This window comes from Cicer arietinum, chromosome 8 (assembly GCF_000331145.2).
Source record: "Cicer arietinum cultivar CDC Frontier isolate Library 1 chromosome 8, Cicar.CDCFrontier_v2.0, whole genome shotgun sequence".
In the NCBI taxonomy this organism is placed as follows: Eukaryota; Viridiplantae; Streptophyta; class Magnoliopsida; order Fabales; family Fabaceae; genus Cicer; species Cicer arietinum.
Window position 1 is genome coordinate 3,993,978 of NC_021167.2, and position 19,393 is coordinate 4,013,370.

The following is a 19,393-nucleotide window of genomic DNA, read 5'->3' on the forward strand; positions in this document are numbered from 1 at the left end:
CATTAATAAAAATAAATATAGTGAGTTATTAATATCAGATCAACTAGTTAGACTTTAAAAAAAAAAATCTTATGTTATTCGAATCATTATCTCATAAAACAATAAAAAGAAAAATATTTTATAGATTTAATAAAATTTTGAATACAGATTTAGCTTCATCTTAAAAAAAAAATGATATGACTTCCGCAACCTGCGTTAAAGGGACGGCTTGGAATTAAAATCATAAATACCAAAAAATGAAAGAGAAAGGTAATAACAAAAATAGGATATTTATTTTGAATATAAAAAAAAGGCGAGAGTGATTTTGTCGGTGAATTAAATTGATAAAAAAATAAAAATAAAAAAGAGAATGATTATCTTGTTGGTAATTGATTTGGCATTAAAAGAATATAAAAGGGTTTGTGTTATTGAAAAAGAAAAAAAGAAAAAAACCAAACAAACGTGTAAGCTCACCCAGATGACAAACTTAATGGGAGAGAGACTCTCTCCAATTTAACATAACAACAAACCCTTTCAATTTTCATGAAGATTCACTCTCTCTCTCTTTAACAAACAAAAAAATAAAAAAACAAGAGAGAGAGAGAGAGAGAAAGAAGAAGAAGATGGAAGGTGAAAGTGGAAAAGGAGAGAGAAAGAGAAGTGTCGTTGAAGGAGAGAGAAGATACAAAGGAATAAGGATGAGAAAGTGGGGAAAATGGGTTGCGGAAATTAGAGAACCGAATAAACGTTCAAGAATTTGGCTTGGTTCCTATTCTACCCCTATAGCCGCCGCTAGAGCTTATGACACCGCCGTTTTCTATCTCCGGGGACCATCTGCTCGTCTTAACTTCCCGGAGCTACTCGCCGGAGAAAACAACAACGTTCTTGCTGCTTCTGATATGTCGGCTGCTTCAATTAGAAAGAAAGCTACTGAAGTTGGTGCTAGGGTTGATGCTCTTCAAGCTACTCATCATCATCATAATCATAACCATAACCATAACCACCGTGTTATGCCGGCGCCGGAGTTACTTGCCGGTGGTGGTGGCTCTGGTGATTTTGTGGAGAGGGTTGACTTGAACAAGATTCCTGAACCGGAAAATTCGGATTGTGAGTGGGATGTTAATTGAATAACAAAAAGTGATTCTTTTTTTTTTCTTTCTCTGTTGGGGTGGTTGCTAACATGCGCCGTGGTGCTTGTGCGACGGCTGAAGCAAAAAGTGATGTTGTTGATGAAGCCTTTTGGTTCCTGGTGACTGTGGATTACTAGAGTACTGTTTCTCTTTTCATTTTCTTTTCTATCTTTTTTATTTTGGCTTTTTTTTATTTATTTATTTTTAGATTTTACAGAAGAAATTTTGGCATTGTAAAGATGTTAAATGTAAATTAATTACTAGTTAGTAGTGACGAGAAACTTTATGTTTCTTTTGTTTTTTTTTTTCTTTCTATCTCTGGAATGTTTTTTTTTCTTTCACTTTACTTAGCTTCATTTCTTGTTGGGCTATATTGATTAATTTCTAATATCTTCTATTATTCCGTTTTGATTTTGATTACATTTTTTTTTTTTGGAAAACAACTTTTTTGTTTCTCTTGTAAAGAAAGTCGGTGGAAATTATGAATTTTGGAACATGGGTTTACTATGAGTTAGGTGATTCTTTTGAGGATCACCAAAATAAGAATGATGAGAATTAAAAACATTAGACATGAGTAGGGACTCTTTAGAAAAAAAGAAGAGTGTCACTATAATTGATTGATCACTGATCAGTGCCGAGATTATATGACATAATCTCTACACTAAGGAGAAGATTAGTCTCTAATTTTTGATTTAGATATAAAAAAATGGGTAGGGACATGAATGGCCTACGTTGGCAAGCAGTTGGGTGCAAAGGAGAGAGTGAGCCATGCTAACCACTAAAGTGATAATAAGTAGTAATAAAAGTGATAAGATAGAGAGTTAGGTATTTTTCTGGTTTTACACTGTTTCCATTTGTGATTATTAATTGAAGTATTTTGTGAAATGGAAAATGGAATGGGCCAGTAAGGAAAATGCTCTGTCCACTGCTTTCTTTCTGTTTTGATAACGATGGATAATGGGGTCGGTTTAATCGGTTTTGTCGTCTCGGTTTATATTTTAGTCAAATTCTCATACATCGATAAACTATATAAACACAAATATAAAAAACAAAGACAAGAAAATGATGTCTCCATGTGAAGGCAAAATTACAGCTTTTAAATTTGATTAACAAATACTCAAACAGAATTTCTGATTTCAGTCTCATCTGAGCTGTACTCCATAATATCATATCTATCATCCCTTCTATGATCTACCTATGGAATAGGATTAATCCATCATTAGCGGAGATTTAGAGATTTTAATGTGTTTTTTTTCGTTGTGGTGTGGTGTGGATTACATCGTGCTTGACGTTAAGTGTGCTATTATTCAATTAATTACTAAAGTTCTGCTTGTTCCAGTTTTTTTTTTTTTTCCTATAAAAATTTAATCACTTTTCAAAATTTGTATCACATTTGTCATAATTTTTTATAAAATGTAAATATAAAATAATTTAAAAATTACTTTAAATAAAAAGCTATTTTTAATAGTTTAAAAAATATATGTATTTATATAACAAATAGTTTATTAAAAGTGATTTTTACTACCATAAATTAATACAAAGCAACTTTTAATTTTTTTTAAATTTATTAGAATAAATGAATTTTAAGTAATAGAAAATATTGATAAGTGACTTTGAGACACATCCAAATATAAATTTTTTTTAATTAAAAGTTGATCTCTTATTTTTTAATAGTAAAAGATTCATCGGCGATTGCACAGGACAAAAAAGAAAAAACAAAAATTACAGGAAAGGTAACAAGGCTACGGTAAAAGACAAATGTCCAATTGGAAACTTGGTGAAATAGACAAGAAACTCAAGCTCGTTTATCAAGAAGTTTCTTCTTTTTCTAAACTGAAAGGGTACCAAATAACATGAATGGTCAAATTAGGCAATAGAATAAGGTAGCAAACAAACAACTTTTACAGGGAGAAAACTTGGGAAATATTAGACAATTCAAAACAAAACCACTTAATTATCTCAGTTTACACTCCATCCCTCTCACAATAATATAATTAATCTATTTACCATATAAAAAGTATACTAAAATATTAATTATGTTTAATTAATTATACATGTAGTATGCTAAAAATATTTTTACTTATATAAATTTAAATATAAAGAATTTTTATACTATCAACCAATCACAATTGACTATTAAACATATTTGACTTTTAATAAAGTTACATTTAAAACTATCTTCGTTTGTGGTTGTGATATACTAATACACACTAGAAAACGTGACAATATATATCAATCAAACTCTTACAATAATAATAATAAATGTATTAGTAGGAGTATTTGATATAGATAATTTAATTAAAAAATATATGATTTTCAAATTTCTTGTATTTTCCTTTTTTTTCTATTGGAAGTAACAATTTTTAAATTTAAAAATTAAAAACACAATTTCTAATAATAATATTTTTATATTTAATTTCTTAACATATACATTAAGACACTCACTTGTTTTTTTTTTCAATCTGCGCAAAATATAAATCAATTATTGTGAGAACATAAAATATAAACAGTAGGCCCCAATCTGTTATTCTCAACCGTGATGACCCAAGACCCATTATCTTTTCAGCTCAACCACAAAAAAGATTTAAAACGATTTTACAAGTAGGGCAGAGGGAAGATTAATGCCGGTCGACATTTGTGTCTTGAATTATCCTAAGTACGTGGAATATTGATATCATTAATACAACAAATTCACATTTCAACATCATTATCACCAAGGTGGTCCTTATCACTTATACTACAATGTGAACATTGGAAATAATAATTGCTTCTCTTCAAAATATTTTCAATGACAAACATTCGTGTGATGGCAAAAGAATATAATAATAAGATATACATGCCTAAGCCAAAATTTTACTTCTAATTCAAGCAAGCTCGTGTGAACACTTCAATCCAATAATTGTTTGAAATCAAGCAATAAGTTCTTGGAATGATCTTCTAAATCCCTATCATATCATGCTTTCTTTTGGCTCTCTCGTTTCATATGAAGTGCAGCTCTTACAACATTTCCTCTTGTTATAATCCCAACCTTCAGATATTATCACATTCAAAACATTAACTTTCACAAACATGAAAAACAAGGAAAAAAAAACAGAGAACAGAAATGTGGAGTCTCTTACCAATCTACCCTCGGCATCTACAACTGGAAGGCGTCGAAATTTTGTTTCCAGCAACAATCTGAAGAAATATATTAGACGAAGGTCAGCTCTTTTAGTGACAGTAAAACAAAAAATTTAAAAATCAACATTGACAAGGCACATAAAACCAACAGGTTTTGAAAAGAAAACATGTTTTTTGAAATGAACAAACACTAAGGGAAAGTGTAGAAGAACCTAGCAGCGTCCTCAAGATTGGTGGTCTCCCGAACGACCATAGGGGCAGTGGTCATTAATTCACCAATCACCTTCCCGTTGGTCTTACTCAGAAGTCTCTGAACCTCATTGAAAGTCTGCAAGGCACAATAATACTGGTGAAATTCACATTTAAGACCTTGAATTAATAAGTAATTAGAATATCTACAAGCAATGCAGAACATCTAGTTTAATGCAAACACTACCATCTATGAAACATGAACATTTAAAAGGAAAAGGCTTTTTCCGTGTTGAACGTGTCCCTATGGCATGTACTATATCATATCAACATCAATTCTTCTAAGTTAAGCGTGCAATGCAGTTATTGTTTTTCCTTTCCACCCAAAGCAATGCCGTTATTATTGCTCCAAGTTAAATCAATGCAAACGAGGCAAACATGGGGGAGAAGTGACATGCCTACAGCAGCAGTAGATCAATTGGTTTCGAATAATTTGTCCCACGTCTCAATAAACAAGATGGACTTTCAGAAATAACTATTTACATTGAAATGTTTAGCACTTGTCAGTCAGCTTAACATGTAGCTTCATTTTCCTTCTACTTTAAAGAGGTGTTTTTAATTAAATTGAATTCATATAATATGCACTAAAAAATATACAAGCACTTGACCAGACTAGTTTTACTATTACTATGTTTTGGAAGGGAGAGGGATTACCACGACAGAGCAAAATTTCCTACAGAAAGTTGTTTGGAACACATGTAAAACACCAAGATATGTTGTATTGTAAGTGTACTAGGTCTGACTACCAAAACATCTAGGGGTGTAAGTGGACCAAGTAAATCCATTGAACCTGATAAACTGAACCTATCAAACATGAAAAATCTGTATTTTATTGGTTCTGGTCCAAAACTGAACCCACCTAGAACCAAGTGTAATTGGTATGGCGGCAAGTTTCAGTTTTTAAACCAGAGTACCCGATCACCTGATCCGAGTACTATGCTACAAGTGTATTTTTATCAAGAAATCTGAAGCCAGCGCGTATATGACCCAGCCCAAGTTCCCAAACTTCTTCAGTCTTGCACTATCAGAAAAAACCCAAAGTTCCCTCCTCACTCACTCTTAGCCAAACAAACAAACTTAGAAACCCTTTACCACCGCCTCAAGCTCGCTTTCATGCTGTCGTCCAGTTCTCCTTCACCCACGAATTCTGTCTAGTCGTCGTCCTTCACCCACACATTCACGCCGCCGTCCATTTCTCCTTAGTCTGCATTCCACTGTATCGCAGGCGTCCCACACCAGTTCTCCTTCTTCATTTCGTCTCCACTCCACACCTTATAGTTTTTTTGTGGGTTTGGTCTGAGTTCGTTCATGAAAACATTGTTCTTAGTTTAGGGTTCTATTAGATCTTTTAGATTGTTCTTCATTTTACTAGTTATTCATTGTTATGCTTGATTTGGCTATGTTCTTAGCTGTTTTGTGTGATCTGGCTTTATTCTTCATTTAGTTACTTGATTTGGTTTGTTTTTCATTTATTTTGCTTGTTTGGCTATGTTTTTTTACCACTGCTTGATCTATGTTTTGCTTCATTTGTACAAATAGAGATGTGATTTTTACAATCTAAGGATATATTTAATTTGATCTATTCAAGTTGGAAATAAACTTAATGTTCTAAGTTCTAACTATTTATCTATTTCAGGATGCTGATGGAAATCAATGTAGTGCCTTGAAATTGGAAATGTATTTTGTACTATTAAGTCATTCAGGGGGACTGTTTTGTATTCTACTAGATAGATTGTATATTCTGGAGTATTTTGGTTTCTGTTAAAGATTTGAGTACTTTGGAGTGCATTGCAAGTTGGTTTGTATTTTGGAGTGCTACTGCCTATTTTGGATTGTATTAAGTTTTATGGTTTAGAGGACTGACTAAATTCTGGTTGGTATTTTAGATTGGCATTGCAAATCCCTGATGTTGGTTTGTATTGTCAGTTTATAAATGTATTTTAAATTATAGACAATATTCTGGTTTGTGGTTGTGATAGATGCAGGGATTCTGTAAAAAAATTGCATTTTCACAGTTTTTTTAAGCTCAACCGGTCACCCAAAACAACTTGTATATTATAGGGATAGTTTGGTTTGAGTCCAGTTAGAAAAAATGAGCAAAACCAACCAAACCAAACCAACTTGTGTAGATTAGATTGGTTTGGATTTTTTCCACTGAAAATCGAACAAACCAACCCGTTGCACCCTTAAAAACATAATCCCGGTAACACTACACTTGTTCCATAATCTTTAGTACTGACAACACAAAATTCTGTCTCCTTAACGTGGATATGCACTGTAAGTCCAGAAAATATTAAAATATAATAGTAAATATGAATTAACTACAGAGTATAATTGGTATGCAATGCTAGTGTAAAAACTTCACACATGCATCCAGTAATATCTTATCACATAGATATTCATGAAGTTATTTTAGGAACTAATATAACAAAGTATCATAATAGTGAAATATGATTGGACGCATGTGTAAAACCTTTTTACACCGAATCACTGATAGTGTATATCAATTAAATCTTTAACTTAAACTATAAGTGAAAGAAGCTTTAACATACTTTCCAAGTACTATCAACTTCTGGAAACATGCTGTTATCTGTTCGCCCATGACCTGATACAAGCATTGCACATTTGGTTTCAGCTCCGAACCCCATCTTGGGAATAGGAACAGATTAAAATTGCCACGAAAAAAAAGAATCACAGTATCCTAACTCTGAAAATACAATTACTGTAAATTTCTCAATGTGGTGAAAATTAAGCTTCCAACAAATAAGAACAGATCATATTTTTTTTTAAATCAATTACCTGAAATAGAGTCCAGTGCTAACAAGTCGTAATCTGAAACAACACCAACCTGCAGAGCATAAAGAACTTTCAGAAATAATTTCCATCACAATTTATCCAGCAATATTGTGCTAAATTAATTGCATCAAAATATTTTATATAAATGAAGAATAGAACGAACTAAGCCATAAGCAATAATGAATATATTCAAAGGCTAAAGTTATCAGATTCAATTGTTAGAAGGATATATTGCCTAGTAAACTATATTTATTGGCCTGATTTCTAATTTTCCTTCTAAGGGAGTATACCTCTTAATTATTGTACCAAATTAATACTATAGTTAAATAAACAAGCAGTATACATAGAGAATCTTCTGATACATTAAAATCAGCTTCAACTGAATTTTAGCCAACATAACTTCCAGTAAGGAAGCTTTTCTTTTTCGCATTGACAGTTTTTTAAAATGGCATCTTCTTTATCAAATCAGAATTAGAAGGTCTTGAAAGTTTTCCTTTGTAAAAATTCAAAGCTACATGATTAGGCAGGTGGTTTGACAAGAAAGGAATGAATTAGAAGATGCCAGATTTTAAATATCCAAAGCCACATTATTATGCAGGTTTTTAATTACATGTAAGTGTATTTTATATATTTAAGACAAAAGGAAGGTGGAAACCACAAGTTTTATGAAAAAGTACACCAGAGACATAAACATATCAACAAATATGAGCAAAAATAAAAACGGGTAGGCATAACTCACTAGCTTCCAGTTATCATCAATCACAGGAAAACCAGTTATTCTGTGCTCAACAAGAGCTTCCAAAGCTGTTGCAAAATAACATGTTAGAAATTTAAACATAGAACCCCACGTCCACTAACAAACAAACCATAAAAAGAAAGAATAAGGGAAGACAAGAAAAGAAAAAATGTTGCAAAATGAGTGTTCAAGTAGGTATAAATTATACCTTCATCCACAGTTGTTGTGGGCTTCACTACTTGTAATTCATCTTGCTTTGTCATAAAGTCACCCACAGTATACACTCCATTTTTTGGCTGCACATTGCGTTAAAACACATGCTATGTCAAACTAGGGTTAATACATTTAGAGTCTAGTGGATAAACACTTGTGAGACTGTTCAAAAGAGCTTATGGAAACAACTTATGACATGTTCGCAAATTGCTTTTTGCTTAGTTCCATAAGCTCTCCAAGATAGTATATGAAAATAGTTTCACTTTGGTTTATCTTTTGTTATAGAAATAACTAATACATGTGATTTATCTATTAACACATAACAACACTAGATCCAAAACAGTGTTGTCAACTACGGATCGCGGAAAATAACAATTTATTCAAATTATGTTATGCAATGGTGCCATAGCGCTGTTATTTGACAAAATTATGTACTAAATAGGTATTAGCATAAAAACGCTAGAGACTAAATCCAAAAAAGTTATATTAATAAATTTGAAATCCTAACAGTTTAACTGACACATACAGTTTCCTAACTCTTAAATGATTGTCAGCTAAAGAATAAGAGAACACATACAGGCACAGAATTAGCAGTGAGGGAGTTTGCAGCGAAAAGGTGCGAGCCACGAAGCCTTGGAAGATGAGCGGAGGTGAGGAAGCAGCTGAAACCAACGGTGGCGCGTGGATTAGAGAGTAGGGTATGAGTGGCGGAGGGGAGTGAAGGGAAAGGAAGAGTAACCGAGTTCATAATAATTAGAATTGAAGAGGGTTTTGGAGGTTTTGAGAAAACTCTCTCAAACTCTAATCCGCAAGATATTGTTGATTGCTTGTTCGTGCGTGTCGATCTACCACAACACCTCACAATGCCAATTTCCTCCTTAATTAACTAACTGTCAAAAACTCAACTTGCATCCTAATGTAACCGACTCATTTCAACACTTTACCCAATAAATGTTTGTACTAAAATACTTTGATACTCTAGTTCAAAAAAGTTTGTAACGTCAATAAATTCAGTGCTGATAGGATAACTAATTATGATCAATCATTTACAAAATGTTTCCTAGATTAATTGGTTTGAGCTAAAGGGGGTTAGGGATGAAATGACAAGGTTAAAGAATATAAATATATTTAACGAGGATACTAACGGGTTTAATATATAGTATTTTTGTCATCTCTTAATTTAATTTTATTTAATAATTAATTTTGTGTTTATTTTTTATTTAATTTAAAATAATAATTTTATTTTTTATATTTTAAAATATCAATAATATTTTTTTTCTTCAAAAATTCAGAAAAATTATTATCGTCTTTAAATAAAATTCAAAAAACTTGTAATCATATTTTTAAATTCATAATTTGAGATTTAGGTTTAGATTTTGAATTGAAGAAGAGCAGTAAGAAGAAGAATATATTGTCTCGGTAATTTTGACATCAAATTTTAAAGTACGAATTGTTCATTTGATGGATTTTATGTTGTTTAAAATGAAAATATGAGTTTATTTCGATATTTGAGTTATAGATTTGATCAATATAAAGATTTTCTTGAAATTTGTAATCAATTTTATGCGTTTTGTTTGAAGATGATGACAAAAATTTTGAGTTTCTATTAAAAAGAATAATATTATTGATATTTTAAGGCCTAAAATATCAAATTATTACTTAAAATAAATTAAATGATCAAATAGAAGAAAAATAAAATAAAAAAAAAACTATTTGATTTTAGAAAAATATAATTTTTTAAAAAAAGCATTTATATGGTTTGTAACATTTTTAAAAATTTATTATTTAGATTTATCTAAATTTAAATTAGTTATATAGCAATGGATATTTTTTTATTTAGTTAGTAAGAGCATCTCCAACGGTGAACTCAATATGCGTTCTTTAGATGGGTCCTGTACCACATCATCTTGAAGCAATTCACTCTTTTTCTACTCCAACGGTGAAATCAACATGATTCAAGTTCTACTATGCCACATCACCCTAAATCAACTCATTCATTTTTTACGGTTTAACTTTTAAAAAATCATATTATATTCCATTACTTTAATTTATATATTAATATTTAATTTTATTATAACTTAAAATATTAATTTAAATAGAAAAATAAATAAAAAGTACGTTAATAAAAACTTTAACAAACTTCTGTAACAAAAATTGTGAAGAAAAAGTATGAGTAATAAATTGTTTCTATTAATGAGCTAACAATCGTAATTAAAGGGAAAAAAAAGGCTAACAGTTATATATTAACTACAAAAAAACTAATGGTTACAAAATTATTATTATTTAATAAATTAAAAAAAGTTAACGGCTATAAATTAATAAAAAATGATAAATTTATTATTATTAATAAATAAAAAAAGGTAGAAAAAAAAGGTAAAAGCACCGTTCCTTCTACCGTGATGACACCTTGGCACAACTCCAACGGTGAACCCACAACAAAGCAGAAGTTAAGTAATTACACTTTTTTATTTATTTTTCCATTTAAATTAATATTTTAAGTTATAATAAAATTAAATATTAATGTATAAATTAAAGTAATGAAATATAATATGATTTTTTAAAAGTTAAACTGTAAAAAATGAATGAGTTGATTTAAGGTGATGTGGCATAGTAGAACTTGAATCATGTTGAGTTCACCGTTGGAGTAAAAAATGAGTGAATTGCTTCAAGATGATGTGGCACAGTGGACCCCATCTAAAGAACCCATATTGAGTTCACCGTTGTAGATGCTCTCACTCCTGTACACGTCCGCTTTTCTGTTACTTTCATTAACATATATTAATTATGAATAATATTTTTTATCTAATTTTGAATTTTAAATAATAATTGAAAAATGACAAAATAAAATAAAACCGAGAGTATAAAATAAATTTTATAAAAGGTGTTTTGAAAAGAAAAGATAAGTCATACCAAATATGAGTATTCCTTTTATTATTAGTATCGAAAATATAATATTTTTTATTGATTAATTTAGTGTATGATAATTATTTTATTGGTAATTATATGTTTTTGTTGAAAACAATTATTCCATTTACTTCGAACAAATTATTATTATTTTTGGTCGGTTACTTGGATCAAGGTTCACTTTTTTTGTTTTACAAAAGATACTTTTGGCAAAAAAGACTCCATAATCTGTTGACTCTGCTGGGTCCAGACTCCAGAATCGATGTTTAGGTCCATATAATGTTTGGGCCGAAGTTGACTTGATTGTGACAGTTAACAAGTTGATGGGCTTGATTTTTGCTCGGCCCAGTTTCCTTTTATGAAACCTCTTTTGACAAAAAATATAACAAGTTGAATCAAGTACTTCAAAAATTAATAAATTATATTCACTTTATAGTACAGGTGAATATACATTACGTTTTGTTTTCACGTCAAAAAAATAATATATATATACATCACGTTTTCAGAAAAACATAAGAATTTATCTAACTATCTTTCACATATATAGCCCTGCAGAATCTCTATAACAAATTTGGCTTATCAGCCATGCAAAAAGTTAATTATTAGTAATCTCAACAATTTTGTTAAAAATGATTTTATATTGAACAAGATAAAGTTTAAAAATGTGTTTTCAGTGAAGTCTGTATTTACCTTGTAAGTCGATTTTGTAGGATAGATCAGTTAGACTCAACTCAACCTAAATTATAAAATAATATTAAAATTTATCTAAAATCCGTTGAAGAACTTACTATCAAGTCACAACTACCGAATTATTCATATTTCATTCTAGATATTCCCACAACCGTATAAATTGTTTAATTATAAACTATATTTTCACTTTAAATCTTGTAGTATTAAATATATTATGTATCCGATTGAATAGAGAATTAATAATTAGGGATAGCATTTGTGGTGCATTTTTTTATCAAGAACTAAATAAATATATAAATATAATAAATTAAAAAATTATAGGTAAGTGTTGGTTATTAGTAAAAAATGTAAGTAGCCAGATATTGAACCTTAAACATGGTTCTCAAACTCTTTCAACTTTCAAGAGTGTCACCTCTACCACTTGAACAATATTTAAAGATATAAAGCATGTGTGAAACTAATGCATTTATGTAAAGCTCCATTGTGCCAACTTGCCACAAGGTTGTGTTGCAACTTGCAAGTTAGTTGCATGCACTTAATGTTGACTTGACTGTCGTACTATATATATTGATAAATGTCAAAATGTTTTTCCGTACGTCTTGTTTGTGTGGTTATAGTTACTTTAAATGAGTTAGCTAGCTTGTACGGACCACCGAGGACACATATATATGTCATAAAAACCTACAAGATGGCTTGAATGTCTCAGTACATTGTATTTTGTAGGGTTTACAGGTTAACAAATCCAGTACATTAACTTTTGTAGATTGGATAATGTAGAAACACACCATTCATTTTAGATTTCAATCAGTCAATAATTTTTATTTTGACAAGAGGATATAGATTTCAATCCCTATCATTAATTAGTGGAAACTTTTATAGACAAGGCCTTCAACATGTATAATATCTCCTTCTTTTGAATTTTTATTTTATAAAATAAATTAATAAAAAATTGAAATAATAATCAAAACACAAAAAGATAACGTAAAAATTAGAAATTTAAAAAAACATTCAAGACTAAAGAATAATACTATATAAAAATAATTACAACACATAAACTTCTTTTAAATAACTCACACACTTAATCCAACTACACTCACAAAACTCTAAAGTAAGATAGAAAGAAAAAAGTCACATATAATTTAAAATAAATATTTCTAACTGATGTAAATTGTAATAAAAATATAGTTATATATATAATTTTAAACGCTCTCTTTTTTTACAATTTTAAGTGATGTGACACTTTTTCAATTTCTATAATTTCAATCAAAACTCAGCATCTTTTTAATACTAAGTTTTTAAATAATAACAAATAAAAGAACATGCTATCGCAATGGAAATGGGCTTTAGAATTATAGAGAAGTTAATTGTTGGGCTCTGATGTTCATCCAATTCATTGGGTATTTACCGACAAAAATGTGATCATTTTATTTGAGTTGGCCCACTTCTACTTGTTATTCCTTTTCAGATATAATAATTAGTATTTTGTCAAAAAGTAAAAGAAAATATATATAAGTAGATGGCCCTATGTATGTCATTTTTAAATCATCTATTTTGTTTTCGTAAATTGAAAATTATATTAATTTGGTGAGTTACTTATAAAAGTTATTGAGGTCAGTTATAGAACAAGCTTTGCATAAAATCAATATGAATATATCCTTTTTGTTTATTTTAATCTTTTTATATAATTGAAAAATGTTAACAAATATTTTAGAACACTTAAATATAAAAAAGTTAATTAAAAATATATTAAAATTTATATTTTCAACTCTTTTTAAATTTCAAAATTATTCTTTCAATACACGACTTCTATTTTTAATTTCTACGTATACAAAGAGGAACACGCCATAGGTGCTACTAACATACTAATATAAATTATTAGTTTTTCTTCAAAACAGTAAATAGCGCTTTTATTTATTTTTACTTTTGACAGGAAAAAAACGTTTTTCACAACACAAAATTTAAGTCAATTTTATCAAACAATGTTACATAATACATATATTATACAGCATAAATTTGTTTGTTACTAAGTTAGAAGGTAAAATTTATTGAAGAAAAAAAAAAGTGATTCTTGCAATGGGTGATACAATGCTTCTTCATAAGAATCAAATATTTGATAAAGCCTCAATCAAAGCATAAGAAATGGTAGGATGAGTCACACACATGTATTGCAATTGCAAAGGACAAGTAGTATGAGCCGTACACCCATAATGTAACACTCATATCATGTTTTTTATTTTTTATTTTTGGGTCAACATCTCATATAAAGTTCTACAAGAGTATTGTTACCACATCAACAACAAATAACAAAACATGAAAAAATTACAATATGGGACCAAAACAGTTAATGACCCGACCCTTCATTTGTGGACAATATACAATTTCTTTACAACAAGAAAACGTCACTTGCCACAAGTTTCAGCATCACCAAATTTTTATTTGACTTCTCAATTTTGTACTTATAACCACACCAACATGAGAGATTTATTTGCAGACCCTGCAGTACAGACATATTATATTTCAAATTTAGAATAAAATAGTTCTACAACTATACTATATGTAAAAAAATTAATTTTAATTTTTTTGAATAATTTAATAAATTAACATTCAAAAATTCATAAATAATAGAAACTTGAAAATATAAGAAAAAATATTCTACAAATATGCAACTTGTAAAACATATATAAGGAAAGTATGTTGGTTGGAGTGTTTGCTTCTGAGTTATTTTATAAATTAACTCTAAAAATTGATTGTTTTAAAATTTACTGATAATTGACTATAATGTTTTGTTAATTGATTGGGATTAAAGGTGAGAGAAAGAAAATTCATTATCATTTATTAACAATACTGTTTTTATTTTGAAAAAAAAAAACACTTTATGAAGATAGAAAAAATTAAATTTTTGTTAAAATAAAATAAAACAGAGGTTGTAAAAGGAAATTCAATATTTAATCGTAGGAAATATGAGGTGCAAGTTACATAGAATGCAAATGGTCTTAAAATATAATTTATGAATTGTTTGATTCTAACTTATCTAATTCAGTTAATGCATAATATTCGTTCAAATGTCAACAAACCTACTTAATTCGATTAATTTTTTTTTTCTTCTTAAGTTTGTGTCCTCTAATTTTTATTTTTTGTTTTTAATATACTTGATTTTAATGTCAATGAGATTGATGAAACTTTGTGGAGTTGTGATCATATATGAACCGGGTCCATATTCTGTCTTGTAGATAAATAGATAATGGAAAGATTTTACAACTTGCATCCTCGTGTCTCATGAATCATCAAATCCGAACCTTAACATTGGCATGACTTAAAGAATCCAAAAGTATTATTACAATTTATTTATTATACTTTTATCTTTGATATATAAAATACTTTTTAACATCTCAGTACTAAAAGTTTATATTTAACATTTGTCAAATAACAAAGGCAGACACAAGAAGAAGTAAAGATATGACAAAAGGGGATAATTATCATTTCATAGGATTCCTTGGTTGGTTGGTTTCCTTTCTAAAAATGTCAAATTACTTAATGGTTGAAAAATGGCTATCTTCCTATATACAGAAATTACATATGAAGCCATAAGCCCATGCCTACCAAGCTACCACCTACCACTCCATTAATATTCGCATTTGTTAATGTCAATGAAAGAACAAATTACTATATTCGAAATTTTGAATATGTTCTTTTTTTTACTTTCTTATTACACAAAAGTATGCTTTTTGTACCAAACATAAGATATATGCTGCCAAAGCCAATGCACTTTCTCTTCCGTGTGCATTAATCATAACATATTAAAAGTTAATAGATTTATCCTTTGCAAAAACAAATGAATAATTTTATTATAATTAATTTATAAAATTTTGTTTACAAAGTGTATGAAATTGTAATTTTGTAATGGGTTTTGCTTATAAAAAATAAGTAATAATTAATTTGAGGTAAATACAAAGAACTTTGCTAACTTATCCTTCTACTCCTTGTGGCTCACATTGCTATTTTTGATAGTAATCTAGATTTTGTATACTTGAACCCATATATGGTGTCCACATGAAAATTCAGATTCAATTGGTCATTGTTTTATGACTTGAGATTTAAAAACTCCCAAAATATGGTTTACTAGTTAATTAGTAAAAATTTATCAATTTTAACTTTTGCTTGAATTATATTTTGTAGTTTCACAAGCTAAATGAAACATGAAAGAAATGTCAAAAAGAGATGAGAAGTCGAGTTTTGAAGTAAAATTCGTTGGGTTTAATGAAATCAAAACTTTTCTAGAAAAAAGCATAAAAACAATAGAGTGCATTTGTTTATTTTAGTTTGTGAAGATATTTTCTATTTTTATCTTTTAAAAATATATGTTAATTTTGTTTATTAATAAGAGTTAAATTATTTTTGAAGTTAATAATTATTTATATTTTAAAAAATAATAAAAACATTCAAAAATTATTTTCAATATTTTTTTAGATATATCTTCATTAACTTTACATTTCATCTTCTCTTAACGACAATTATACACTTTAAAATTATTTAATCAAAATAGAATACACACATTTCAAAAAATAAAAACATAAATGTTTTTATAAAATTAAATGAAAAAATTAGTTTTAAAATGGTTCAATTTTTATTGTCGATGTAATGACCTCTTTATTAAGTAATAGTGTGACCCTAATTAATATTTTAAACATGTCATACAAACAAGGAACTTATATCTTCGATGTAGACTACCATTAAACAATTAACGATTATCTTAAGTTACGATTTATCGTGAAGACATCAATCAAAATATTTTTGTTCATATATATAATAAATTAATTAAATTAATAAATAAACAAATACATCGTAATAGAGATTGACTCTAATAGAAATTAAATACTAGACTCTATAACTCTAGTAGAAATTAAGTATTAGACTCTTACAATATAGAGAATAAATATTTGAATAGCCGTTAGAAGAGTTACACAAACTTGTTATTTAATGTGTTTGAAATAAGATTAATAATTAAAAAAAATAAAAAAGACATGGCATGTATTATATGTTTGTGGAAGTAATGATATATATGAACGGGATTGAGGAAGTTGAGGAGGACCCCCAATTGATTTAGCACGGGACAGATAAAAAAGAAAGGAACCTAAATGATCCATTTTTGTTAAGTAGTTTAGAGTTGTATTTTGCAGACACCGTTATATGTGTTTTATGATCTTGGTGCCAAAATAGTCAAACAAAAGTTAGGTGCGGTAATATATAATATTTTAAATGTTGGAATAGAAGTTAGGTCGGATAGTATAGATAGGTAAAGGATAATAAAGCTAGTGGGCCTATTGTGGTACCGTTTTGCTGAACATCAGAGAAAGATGTGGGCCTGGGCTTGAATAATTGAATGAGAATAGGGCCCACATAATTGGTACTGTTTCCACTTAGGGAAAATAGCTCTTCAAAGATAGCCTCGTCCCACTTCCATTACGGGAAGGTTAAAACTTTTGAATTCTTTGCTCTCTCGTCTCCACTCATTGAGTGGTCTCATGAAAGAGACATAAGTGCTGTGCTGTTAATATTGGACGGATCACCACGTTTCTATTTTTTTCTTTTTTTTTTCTTTGGGTGTTTCTAGACTCCGTTTTGACACGACATCCTCTTCATGTACGACCTTTTTAACAAATCAAATAAAACAATAAAAAATGCTATTTTTTTTTTCTCACCCAAATTCTAGGTTGTTTAGCGACAAAACTCGTATATTATTATTATGTTAAAATATAGATATTTGAAGTTCCAACATGATTTATAGAATATCAAAAATGTTTTTGGAGCTGACACATGAGCTATACTTACTATTACAATAAACTTCTTTAAAATTAATTCATAAATTTTGTATTGACTTTATTTATTTATTTATTTATCTAAATAGTTTAGTGGTAAAATTCTCGTAATAAAGATCAAATGTGTATTGCATATTGGAAGTTTGACTAATATATCAAATGTTTCCTCCTGCAACATCTTTACCATTTGAGTTTTATTTATGGTCGAAATGTGTATTGCCTATATTTTAAAATTCAAAACATAAGTGTCATCATAATAAGATGGAGAATATTAAAAATAATAATTAACCGTTTAAAAAGCAAAACTTAGTCACACTTTTGTTGTTCTTCTTATTCTCTATTAAAAGAGGAGGTGATTTATGATATTTTTTACTCAAAATTATTTTTTTAAATTGATTTATTTTCTCTTTTAATCTAAAAAGTTTGTTTTTATACATTTAGTTTTGTTTATTTTGTAAATTTATTGTCTAAGTGCGATATTTGTTTGTGGTCATCTTGTAAATGTATTTGTTTTTTTGTTTTGTTGCAATATTATTTTGATTCAGAACACAAGATCAAACTTTGATACATTGTATAGTTAATTAATAATTTTGACATATTTAACGTTATAATTACAGATATATGAATATTTTAAACACTTTAATTTTGTTATATAAATTTTGTCACTTTCATAGACATTTGTCATATTATACTATTAACTTAAATGATGTGAATTTGTTCACATATTCGTCTTTTTTGAATTTAACGAATTTAAATTATATTATTATTGTATTCATTCATAAGAAATTCTACGCTCCACTTAAAGAAAATGAAATGGTCCCCTTCTTTTATTAGCCAATCGAATGGAACTTCAATTGATTGAATAAAATCATGAATACAAAAAATTATTCTAAGATAAAACAATGCTTTTTGTACCTTTTTAAACAATTATTTTTTTTATAGAAAAATGACTATGCAGTTGTTAGTGTAAAGTGTAAATCAATTTTAAACTGAAAATTAATAACAACTATTAATTTTATTATCTTATCAAATGATTATAATTTTTTTTATAAAATTATTATTTAATTAATAGTTTTTTATTTAATTATCTTATCAAATTAATAGTTTGTGTTAAAATTATTTAATTTTTTTATAAAATTATTATTTAACAACTATTTAATTATTATTTAATTAAAGATAAAAATAATAATAATAATATGTAGCTCATTAATTTTTAGTGAAAAAATCTTATGAATTTATTTGTAATAAAATTAAGAAAAAATATATTTACATAAGATGAAAATAAATTTAAAATATTAAAATAAAATAAAAAGTGAAATAAATTTATATGAGAATAATACAATTTTATATGGGCATAATTATAATTTCACGGTGTTCCTTCCTCTCCAAAGTTATAAATACATTTTGAGTACGCCCCACAAGCACTTTTAATTTTTTCCTTTCTATCTTTTCTCATTTATCAAAGAGGGGAATAATTTTGAGAAAACTTGTTTTCAATTATAAGCTTTATTTTCTTTTATCTTTCCAAGTATCCAAACGTTACGTAATTCTTTACCTATTAATCTTTTACTTTTAAATAAAATTCCAAAAAATTAACTTATATGTATTATTAGTGTAACAAAATTTTAACGTACATTTAATCATATTTTAACATTATGTTATTGTGTTATATAAGTTCTTAATATGCTTCTTATAATATTTGTATCTTATTACTCCGTAGCAGTAATAATTTAATATTGTAACTTAAAAAAATAAAATTT

At 28.2% G+C, this 19,393-nt stretch overlaps 2 protein-coding genes across 2 annotated transcripts; one reads left to right on the top strand and one right to left on the bottom strand.

Annotated features, from left to right (window-relative positions):
* The first annotated feature begins 406 nt into the window (after nt 1-406).
* On the top strand, nt 407-1,509 carry LOC101511508 (ethylene-responsive transcription factor ERF011). The gene has a single exon (XM_004511841.4). It carries the CDS (start codon nt 603-605, stop codon nt 1,104-1,106), a length of 504 nt encoding a protein of 167 aa, XP_004511898.1. The 5' UTR covers nt 407-602; the 3' UTR covers nt 1,107-1,509.
* Nucleotides 1,510-3,756: 2,247 nt separating this feature from the next.
* On the bottom strand, nt 3,757-9,203 carry LOC101511834 (CBS domain-containing protein CBSX1, chloroplastic). Its single transcript, XM_004511843.4, has 8 exons — nt 8,801-9,203; nt 8,219-8,306; nt 8,014-8,078; nt 7,278-7,326; nt 7,031-7,083; nt 4,442-4,557; nt 4,229-4,286; nt 3,757-4,137 (listed from the first exon to the last, which is right to left on the bottom strand). The coding sequence occupies exons 1-8, from the start codon at nt 8,969-8,971 to the stop codon at nt 4,063-4,065; spliced, it is 675 nt and encodes a 224-aa protein (XP_004511900.1). The 5' UTR covers nt 8,972-9,203; the 3' UTR covers nt 3,757-4,062.
* Nucleotides 9,204-19,393: the final 10,190 nt, after the last annotated feature.

Bases quoted from the DNA above. Each gene is read 5' to 3' on its own strand.
- LOC101511508 (XM_004511841.4), top strand. From the start codon at position 603: ATGGAAGGTGAAAGTGGAAAAGGAGAGAGAAAGAGAAGTGTCGTTGAA.
- LOC101511834 (XM_004511843.4), bottom strand. From the start codon at position 8,971: ATGAACTCGGTTACTCTTCCTTTCCCTTCACTCCCCTCCGCCACTCAT. The intron at 7,084-7,277 runs GTAATTGATTTA...TGCTTGTATCAG, and splicing joins AGCACTGGACTCTATTTCAG to GTCATGGGCGAACAGATAAC. The intron at 4,558-7,030 runs GTATGTTAAAGC...TGTGCCTTGCAG, and splicing joins AAGTTGATAGTACTTGGAAA to ACTTTCAATGAGGTTCAGAG.